Source organism: Taudactylus pleione, unplaced genomic scaffold, assembly GCF_031769625.1.
Source record: "Taudactylus pleione unplaced genomic scaffold, aTauple2 ptg000256l, whole genome shotgun sequence".
NCBI lineage: Eukaryota > Metazoa > Chordata > Amphibia > Anura > Myobatrachidae > Taudactylus > Taudactylus pleione.
In genome coordinates this window covers 16161079-16171215 of record NW_028284658.1, presented here as the reverse complement: position 1 = coordinate 16171215, position 10137 = coordinate 16161079, and the positions used below count along the sequence as shown (strand labels likewise).

The window sequence follows — 10137 nt, the reverse complement described above, 5'->3', positions numbered from 1 at the left end:
TATGCACTGAAAGTATCTCTGATCCGCCACTCAGACACAAAACTGGAAACATCGAACGCAGATCAGGCGGCCATCAGTCTTCTAAGTAAATGTAAGCTGTCGCAGTCATAGTGGGTCTCCAGACACGCAGAGGGCTCTTCTATTGCGAGCAAGAATGCTTATTATTGGCGCCCAGAAACAGTGTTTAAATGGTCTGACATGCCTGCGTTTTTATTAACACTTACCACTACCCCCATCACTCTTTGTGAGTGATTCCTCTGTGTGAGCATATCCGCAATTCAATGACAATCGCTCAGTCTGCATTGTGTCCATCTCTGAATCAGGCTCTAAGACTGTGGCTGCAGTAAAGTCCTCAAGATGTCAATGCCCAGTCACCGTGGGCACACTTCTGTACAGTCGGCTTACTTGATGGTTTCCAACCATAAACGCAGCCATAAACACAATCACCAATGTTTGGTAAATTACTTTATTATATCCTTCTAATGTTAGTGTTCTTCAATTTTAGGTCTTTATGGAAAGATTCAAAAACTCTTATTAGTGTTTTTTTGTCTGCAGCTGCCACCAGGAGCATGGAGAGGGATGCAACACTAATGCACTTATGTGTATTTTTTATTTCATCCCCAGCCAAGTAAATGGAAGGCTCTACTAAGCATATATGTGTAAACGTAAACCGCTATTCCATGTCCAAGTGTTACTGGCACTTTTCAGCTCTGAAGAATTATTAAAAAAAAAAAAACACAGACTAGAATCATTACACTGTCAGAATTTTTTTTTATTGCTTGCACAACATACTAAAGCAGGAAAACCTGCAGTTTAATGATCATACATCTTACAGCCAAAGAACAGTTCCAGTGTAGAGTACGTTATATAACAGAAACAAATAAAGCTGCATTTACATACTCAACTCCGATACAAAGATTTTCAAAAATCCAACCACTTCTTAAAAAATATTTTTGTAAAGAAATCCTGCATAACGGTACAACAGTAAAAAAAAAACATATCATGGCAGTCCTGATATGAGAAACAAACAAATTGATATACCAATTCTGTACATAGGAATTTATACACCTCATAAAACTATTGTTATAGGTCATATACCAAAAGCTGTACTTGTCATTTCTAAGTTTGTCAGATTTAGTGAGTACTGAGTTGGCTGGGTATAGTTTAACAGAGAAGGCTGGGTCTATGGCTTGTAGAACATTGTGTAACGTGACCAGGAGAGAAAATGGCACACACCGAAGAATCACTCTTATGGGCAGAGCATTGCGTCTCCCTCACCTACTGCATTACATAAGCGATCTTGATCAGTGAAAAGTGTCAAGTGTCTTGTGGCAGAGGAAGGAGAGAGAAAGAAGAAAGAGATACCCTGCAAGTGTGAGCTCCTTACCATATTATATATATATATATATATATATATATATATATAATATTTATTAGTTGATGATACGCTCAGTCACTCCCTATAAAGTTTTACAGCCAGTAAAATATTTTTGATGTTTATTAAGGCCCCTACACATTAGACGATATCTTGAATGATATGGCTGATTCCGACGCATCGGAACGAGAAATCTTTCATATCGTCCAGTGTGTACGCATGATGCCCACGTGCGCTCCCGCAGGTCATCTGTCACATCCTCAGATCTTTTGTACAGAAAGATCTGAGGATGTTTCTAGCGATGCCATGCTGCCAAATGCAGCATGGCCCCCGCTACCCCTCGCCGTCGCTCCCACGCTGCTGGCATTGGCAACTGTGTATGCACTTGTCAATGCTAGCACTCCGACGGGTGCCATCACTTAGGAGATTAGCTTTAGACAGTACCATACTGAAACTACAAATGTGTTTTTTAAACATTGTTTAGGGGGGGAACTCAATAAAATGCAATGTTGAATAGGGAATGGAATGAATGCAAATGGTTATTGAATTGTCTGCATCACACCCGGCACTTAAGTCAGGCGATGCAGTTTACGTCGCCTAATGACAGGGGCTTAGTGGTGGTATATGGCATTCTCCAACTGAAGTGCAGGGAGCGATGCTGTTAGCACATGTGGTAAGCCCGCAAATAGCATCGAGGCACTAGCCTAGCATCGAGGCACTAGCCTAGCATCGAGGCACTAGTTTAGTCTGATTTCTGCTCGCACCCTCCTGAGGTGCGAGCAGAAGTCCTCTAGTTGTGGGTTTACAGTGCGGGCAAATTGAAAAGCTTCGGGCATTCATTCCCTGCGCTATTCAACATCGTATTTCATTTAATTCCTCCATTTTACACCTCACCTCATATAATGATATTTTTAATTATTTAAAGACAGTGAAGAATGGACCAAGCCCCCTGCAAATAGATTGTTTAGGACAGATCCAACTTATTCTTACTGCTATTTGATTCTGAAGGCAGTTTTTGAAGAGCTTACATCATCAAATGTACAAGTATGATGAGGTCATAAAACTTTGTGCTGCCAGTCTTTGGTGTTTTAGAAAACATATGTTCCCATCACAGCTCAGGAACATTCAAATACAGAATACATTAGTAGAAATGTAGAAAACGTATGTGCTAGCTAGCACTTGCCAAAATGTTCAGCCAGCTCTTTATGTCTTTCTTTAGCATCAGTGACATCAGATTTTTTATTGTGTTCCTGTATATTAATCTTTTTTTTTTTTTAGCTTGCAGTATCTACTGTATACCTTTCGCACAGTTCATACATATTTAACATATCAGCAACTTCCGATCCTTTCTATAAAGTAACCATCAAAATAATACAACAGCATAGAGAGGCAGGCCACCTCCTTACAATTTAAGCTTTCATGCAAAATTGTGAATATATTAATTTTAATTGCTCCTAACCTGTCCAAACACAACCTGTGGTGCCAAAATGAACCCAATAATAAACAGATAGAAAATGATGAGATAATTCCCGGGTGTGTGGAAATATGTAGTCAGCAGGTGACAATCACAGACTCTAGTGATCAGGCACAGATTGTAAAGTGAAGCCGTCACTACGGGTGAAAGGCAGGATCAGCTTTTGTCTGCCCAATGTTGGGACAGTTACCCACTGCTACTAGGAGAACACCCATGACAATGCATGTCATATGTTGTCTGACCAGTGCATACAGCTGCAGCTGGGGGAGGGGGGCACGGGTAAATGGAGTAGGCAGCGGAAGTGGGTATAAGGATCACTGGAACAATTATTTTCCATCCCCAGCCTTGCCACTAAAAAGCACTAGTAATAGTATATGTTTTAACTCAACTGGTTACCCAGCCTTAGATGTGACAATAGACAGAAATGCTGTATAGAGTTTTTACAATGCATAGCTCTAAAGGGCAAAGAAACTCAATGTGCCTGAAAAGATAGACGAAGTAGTAAAGCGTTCAGATTTATCAACAAATAAAAACATTAATAAACAACATTGATAACAATATTTTAAAAGAGAAATAAAATATTATATTGGATTTTTACAACAGTCAGATTGGCTAACCACACTATGAGAACTATCAGTGTCATACCCACAATGACGGTAGCTCAGACAGAATCTGATTGGTTATTATGGGTGATAGCATATTTAATTTTTTAGAAGCTTTAAGTAAACCCTAGGAGAGATATAAAATGGATTAGTTGTCCAAAGCAACCAATCAGCTTCTGTCAGTTCATAGACTGTGCTGGATAAATGAGCTGATTGGTTGCTTTGGGCAACTTCTCCACTTTATTTCTCACCATAGCTTGATACATCCCCCCCCCCCCATAATCCATTTGGACAAATCTGTATATAGCTATAGGAAGTGTTTATTCAATGCAAGAGTGTATATAGTCCAACTTTACACCAAATAAAACCCATGTACAGTAACATAGTAGATAGAGCAAGCTGAAGAAGCAAGTGCTGCTCCAATACTGTACGGCACACCTTTCCTGTGTACACAAAGTATTACTCTGGCAGAATTGGGTCTATTCATGTGTAACCACTAACCAGCAATGAAGGGATCATTCCAGCAGTCATTTTCATTCTCTTCTACTCGTTTGTTTGATTCATTTTACAATGCTAATTTCCTAAAAGATTAGGAAAAACATATGGCATGCCTGTGGGATGGAGACACAACAGTGCTCAGAAATAACTATTCTTTACTCTTATTGACTAGGTCTTGTTTTTGCATTGAATAGGCATAGACATTCTAGAACTTCACATGTCAACGGGAAACAGGAAAAGGCCTTGTACTGTTCCACAGGAAGATGGTAAATTGAACAGGTAGCATTAAATTACAATATCCTGAAGTCTATTTTTAATTCTTAGCAAGAACAAAGCCATATTGCACATGAACGGAGCATTTCATGAACTGAAGGGGTTTTGTGTACAAATGAAAGTATTTTGGGCTGCAGTCATGTAGGGACTCAAGTACTTCTAAGTGCTAGATACAACACTAATATAAAATGGTTCCATCAGCTGGAACTGTGGGGTCATGTGAAAATATGTGTATTGGCCCATAAGCACGATTTAGGTTTGTGTGGCACTCAAGTGAATTACAGTGGTAAAACCAGTAAAAAAGAAAAATAAAACATCAGTAAATATTATGCTTAAGTTTGCAAACTGTCAGTACACGTTTTTGAAACTGAAGTAAATCATTAGCTAAGATGCTCAACATATTATAGACCAAAATATTAGAGCAAAGCTAAAAAGGAAGGGTAACAATGCTCATGCAGTGAGCTCTAAAATTACAGTTGAAAAACAAACCTAAATTAAAGCACCAAGTAAAAAAACAAATAATAATAAAAAGTAAAATATATTATGAGGTACGGTCCCTCCAAAGCAACTGATATAAAAAGCCTTGATTTCTAAACATCCTACATTGACTCCATTCTCATTTTAAAGATGGCTCTGAATGAGGTAATCATAATACACTCACTCGAAGGATAAATAAACAGAAGATATTGTTTTCACATTACTAAAGACCAGGCATGAACAAACACGTTCACAGAGCACTGCTGACGAAGTTAAAGATTTATAGTAATTTTAAATGCCTTTGGCACCAATGACCCATCCAGAATTTGTTTTTGAGAAAGTGCTAGAAAAATCCTGAGAATTTTGTACAAGAGCCCTCTGAGGAACATCCTCTTCCCCCCCTGGAGGGACCGCACCTTTCAACTCTCAAGTGGAAAAGACAAAAACTGATATATATACAAGAGTCAGGAAGAATTGAAAGGCATGTAGTCTCTCTCCCTCTCAGAGCAAGCCTCTAACAAAACTTGTGTCTAGATGGACAATCAGCATCCTCAAAAAAGACATTTCTTTTCGCGTGTTCTCAAAGATAATTCTGGGGTCATCCGACTGGCAGCGCAGGCAATTTGGGGCCATGACCATGGCAAGGTTGTTGACGTCCATCTTGGTTATGCCCACATTAGAAGGCTGAGAGAAAATCTGTTTTGGCACAAAAAAAAAAATGAATAGTTACATGTTAGATTTTTACCCCCTGGTATTTATTGAAAAAAACAAAGAAACAAAAAAAGAAAAACAGTTCAATGCCTCAACATTATAACATTGTAATACACAATGTACTGTATGTTGGATCTATAGTAACAGTTGCTGTTAAATTTATCCTTTTCCCACATGACCAGTGACAACAACTTTGTGGACTCTTACTACAGTTAAAGGAATAACGGAATATATATTTAACAAACCTCTCTCATGCAATCACCCTCCCAATCCCCCCTGATTGTTCTATAGCGTCATTAAACCTAACATTTAAGTCCCTTTCTATTAAAAAGATGATGAAAAATGAATGTACAATGGTCAAGAATGCTTTTGGACTAGGGATGAGCGGATTCGGATTTCTGAAATCCGAACCCCCCCGATCCGAGCCGGGAACAGTGTCCGGCTCGGGTTTTCCCACCTGACTCGCAACTGAAATCGAGGCAAAATGTCATCATCCCGCCTTCCAGATCTCGCGGGTTTTGGATTCTATAAAAAGGTCTCCGCGTCGGCGCCATTTCTCACTCCGGCTGTGGACAGTGAAGAGGGAGGGTGGGAGCTAGGCTGGCTGGGCTGTGTTGTGCTGCTGTTGTCCATAGGGGCTGTGTCCACTCAGTCCATAGGGGCTGGCTGGGCTGTGTTGTGCTGCTGTCATAGGGGCTGGCTGGGCTGTGCTATGCAGTCAGTTGTTCATAGTGCCCACTGGACTGTGTTGTGCAGTGTCCCATAAAGGCTGTAGTCCTAAAGCAGTGCTGTAGTGTTGTCCAGGGGGTGATCGGTCCAACAGGGGTGCTCCCCCAAAGTGCACTCCAAAAAAATGAAACATTTTTTTTCCTGTGTTTGTGAATTGTGTGCGCAGTAGCCGCACGTGCATCAACAAAGTAGCGCCAAGCGTGCGCCTGTGTCATAAATCAAGGGCCAGCTGGCTTGTCCGTTAAAGGGTGCTGTAACCCCCAAAGTGCACTCCAAAAAAATATATATATATTTTCTGTGTTTGTGAATTGTGTGCACTGTGGCTGCACGTGCATCAACAAAGGAGCAGCGCCAAGCGTGCGCCTGTGTCCCATAAGTATGTTAAAGGGTGGTGTAACCCTCAAATGCACTCTAAAAAAAAAAAAAAAATTATTCTTTTTTGTGTTGTGAATTGTGTGTGCTGTAGCCGCACGTCCATCAACAAAGGAGCAGGGCCAAGCGCGCACCTGTGTTATAAATCAAGGGCTGGCTGACTTGACCATTAAACGGTGCTGTAACCCCCAAAGTGCACTCCAAAAAAATTTTTAAATTCTTCTTTTCTGTGTTTGTGCGCGCCTTAGCTGCACGTATACATCAATCAATATAACATAAATGGAGGACCAAACTTTGTCCCCTAAAAATAAAATAGGGAAAGATCAAGAACCCCTTCTTCCTAGTGCTGAAGTTGCTGCCACTAGTCATGACAGACAATAAAATGCCATCAACGCCGTCCAAGGATGATGCCCAATGTCATAGTAGAGGACATATAAAATCCCAAATGACAAAGTTCAGGAAAATGACCTTAAAAAAAACATTTAAATCATCTGAGGAGAAACGTAAACTTGCCAATATGCCACTTACGACACGGAGTGGCAAGGAACGGCTAAGGTCTTTCCCTATGTTCATGACTAGTGGTTCAGCTTCACTACAAAAATCAAACGAGTTAAGCTGGCAAAAGCACAGTGAAGAACTGTGCGTTCTAAGAAGATATCACAAATCCCCAAGGAGAGTCCAAGTGTGGTGGCGGTTGCGATGCCTGACCTTCCCAGCACTGGACGGGAAGAGGTGGCTCTTTCCACCATTTGCACGCCCTCTGCAAGTGCTGAAAGGAGCACCCACAGTCCACTTGCTGATATGCAAATTGAAGATGTCACTGTTGAAGTACAACAGGATGAGGATACTGGTGTAGCTGGCGCTGAGGAGGAAGTTGGCGAGGAGGATTCTGATGGTGATGTGGTTTGTTTAAATCAGTTGTTGTCCGTGGGATGAAAAAGCCCATCACGGTCATGCCTGGGCAGAAGACCAAACATTCCACCTCTTTGGTCTGGCAATATTTCTATCCAAATCCGGACAACAACTGTCTTGCCATATGTACCATATGTAAAGGTGAAATAAGTAGGGGTAGGGACGTTAACCACCTAGGAACATCCTCCCTTATACGACACCTGCAGCGCGTTCATTAAAAGTTACTGTCAAGTTCAGAAACTTTGGCTAAGACCGTAAGCAGTCCAGGGACACCTAAATCCCTTTGTCCTGTTGTATCCAAGCGCCTGCAAACCACACCGTCAACTCCCTCCTCGTCAATTTCCTCCTTAGTCAGGATCGGAAGTAGTCCTGCAGGCCATGTCACTGGCATGACTGACTCTCCTATCCGGGATTCCTCCGGAGGATTCTGCATTGCTACGCCTACTGCTGCTGTTGCTGCTGAGAGTCGTTCATCATCCCAGAGAGGAAGTAGGAACACCACTACTTTTACTAAACAATTGACCCTCCAACAGTCCTTAGCGAGGAGGATGAAGTACGACAGCAGTCATCCTGAAGCAAAATGTATAACTGAGGCCTTGACTGCGATGTTTAAGTGTTAGACGTGCCTCCGGTATCCGTCATTAGTGCAGTGGGATTTAGACAATTGATGGAGGTAGTGTGTCCCCAGTTCCAAATCCCGTCTAGATTCCACTTCACTAGGCAGGCGATACCGAGACTGTACAGAAACGTCAGAAAAAGTGTCCTCAGTGTCCGGAAAAATGCGGTTGTACCCAATGTCCACTTAACCACGGACATGTGGACAAGTGGAACAGGGCAGACTAAGGACTATATGACTGTGACAGCCCACTGGGTAGATGTATCACCTTACGCAGCAACAACAGCAGCGTCACCAGTAGCAGCATCTCAGAAACGCCAGCTCGTTCCAAGGCAGGCTACGCTGTGTATCACCGGTTTCAGTAAAAGGCACACCGCCGACAACCTCTTAGAGAAACTGAGGGAAATCATCGCCCAGTGGCTTACCCCACTTAGATTCTCCTGGGGATTTGTGATATCTGACAATGCCACCAATATTGTGCGGGCATTACATCTGGGCAAATTCCAGCACGTCCCATGTTTTGCTCACACAATAAATTTGGTGGTGCAGAATTTTCTGAAAAGCGACAGGGGCTTTGGGTGGCCCGAAAAATTTCTGGCCACTTTCGCCATTCAGCGACTGCGTGCCAAAGACTGGAGCGCCAGCAAACACTCTTGAACCTGCCCCGCCATCACCTGAAGCAAGAGGTTGTGACGTGGTGGAACTCAACCCTCTATATGCTTCAGAGGATGGAGGAACAGCAAAAGGCCATTCAAGCCTATACATCCACCTATGACATAGGCAAAGGAGGGGGTATGCACCTGACTCAAGCGCAGCGGAGAATGATTTCCATGTTGTGCAAGGTTCTCCAGCCCTTCGAACTTGCCACACATGAAGTCAGTTCAGACACTGCCAGATTGAGTCAGGTCATTCCCCTCATCAGGCTTTTGCAGAAGCAGCTGGAGAAAGTGAAGGAGGAGCTAAGACGGAGCGATTCTGCTCGGCATGTGGGACTTGTGGATGAAGCCCTTCATTCGCTTTGCTAGGATTCCAGGGTGGTCAATCTATTGAAATCAGACCACTACATTTTGGCCACCGTGCTCGATCCTAGGTTTAAAGCCTATGTGGTGTCTCTCTTTCCGGCCGACACAAGCTTGCAGAGGTGCATAGACCTGCTGGTGAAAACAGTGTCAGCTGAAGCAGAACGTGACACGTCAACAGCTCCTTCTTCATTTTCTCCCGCAACTGGGGCTGCCAGGAAACAACTTAGGTATCCTAAGCAACCCGCTGGTGGTGATGCAGGGCAGGCAGGACCAAGTTTGGGCATCTGGTCCGGACTGAAGGACCTGGCAACAATTTCTGACATGTCTACTGTCACTGCATATGATACTGTCACCATTGACAGAATGGTGTAGGATTACATCGGTGACAGCATCCAAGTAGGCATGTCAGACAGTCCGTACCTGTACTGGCAGGAAAAAGAGGCAATTTGGAGGCCCCTGTACAAACTGGCTCTATTTTACCTGAGTTGCCCCCCCTCCAATGTGTACTCCGAAAGAGTGTTTAGTGCAGCCGGGAACCTTGTCAGCGAAAGGCGCAGGAGGTTGCTTCCACAAAATGTGGAGACGATGATGTTCATAAAAATGAATTATCAACTCTTCCAGGGAGACCAGCCTCCAGAACGTACAGAGGGACCTGTGGTGGTGGATTCCAGCGGGGACGAATTAATACTCTGAGGATGAGGATGTACACAACACTGAAGAGGGTGAGGAAACCGTGGATGAGGAGGATGAGGACGACATCTTGCCTCCGTAGAGCCAGTTTGTGCAGGGACAGATTAATTGCCAGCTTGTTTTGTGAGGGCCCAAACGAACCAATCATTTCAGCCACAGTCGTGTGGCAGACCCTGGCGCTGAAATGATTGGTTTGTTAAAGTGTGCATGTCCTGTTTATACAACATAAGGGTGGGTGGGAGGGCCCAAGGACAATTCCATCTTGCACCTCTTTTTTTTCTTTGCATTATGTACTGTTTGGGGCCTAGTTTTTCAAACTGCCATCCTGTCTGCCACTGCAGTGGCACTCCTAGATGGGCCACGTGTTTGTGCCGCCCACTCGTGTC

At 43.1% G+C, this 10137-nt stretch overlaps 1 protein-coding gene across 2 annotated transcripts in view; it reads right to left on the bottom strand.

Annotated features, from left to right (window-relative positions):
- Positions 1–751: 751 nt before the first annotated feature.
- LOC148514977 (rho GTPase-activating protein 39-like) overlaps positions 752–10137 on the bottom strand; it is a 105708-nt gene continuing 96322 nt past the window's right edge. For both annotated transcript variants that reach the window (XM_088480687.1, XM_088480688.1), the window contains one exon: positions 752–5395. In XM_088480687.1, coding sequence (XP_088336813.1) covers positions 5201–5395 — 195 coding nt within the window. In that variant the 3' untranslated portion in view covers positions 752–5200. The remainder of the gene's footprint in view (positions 5396–10137) is intronic.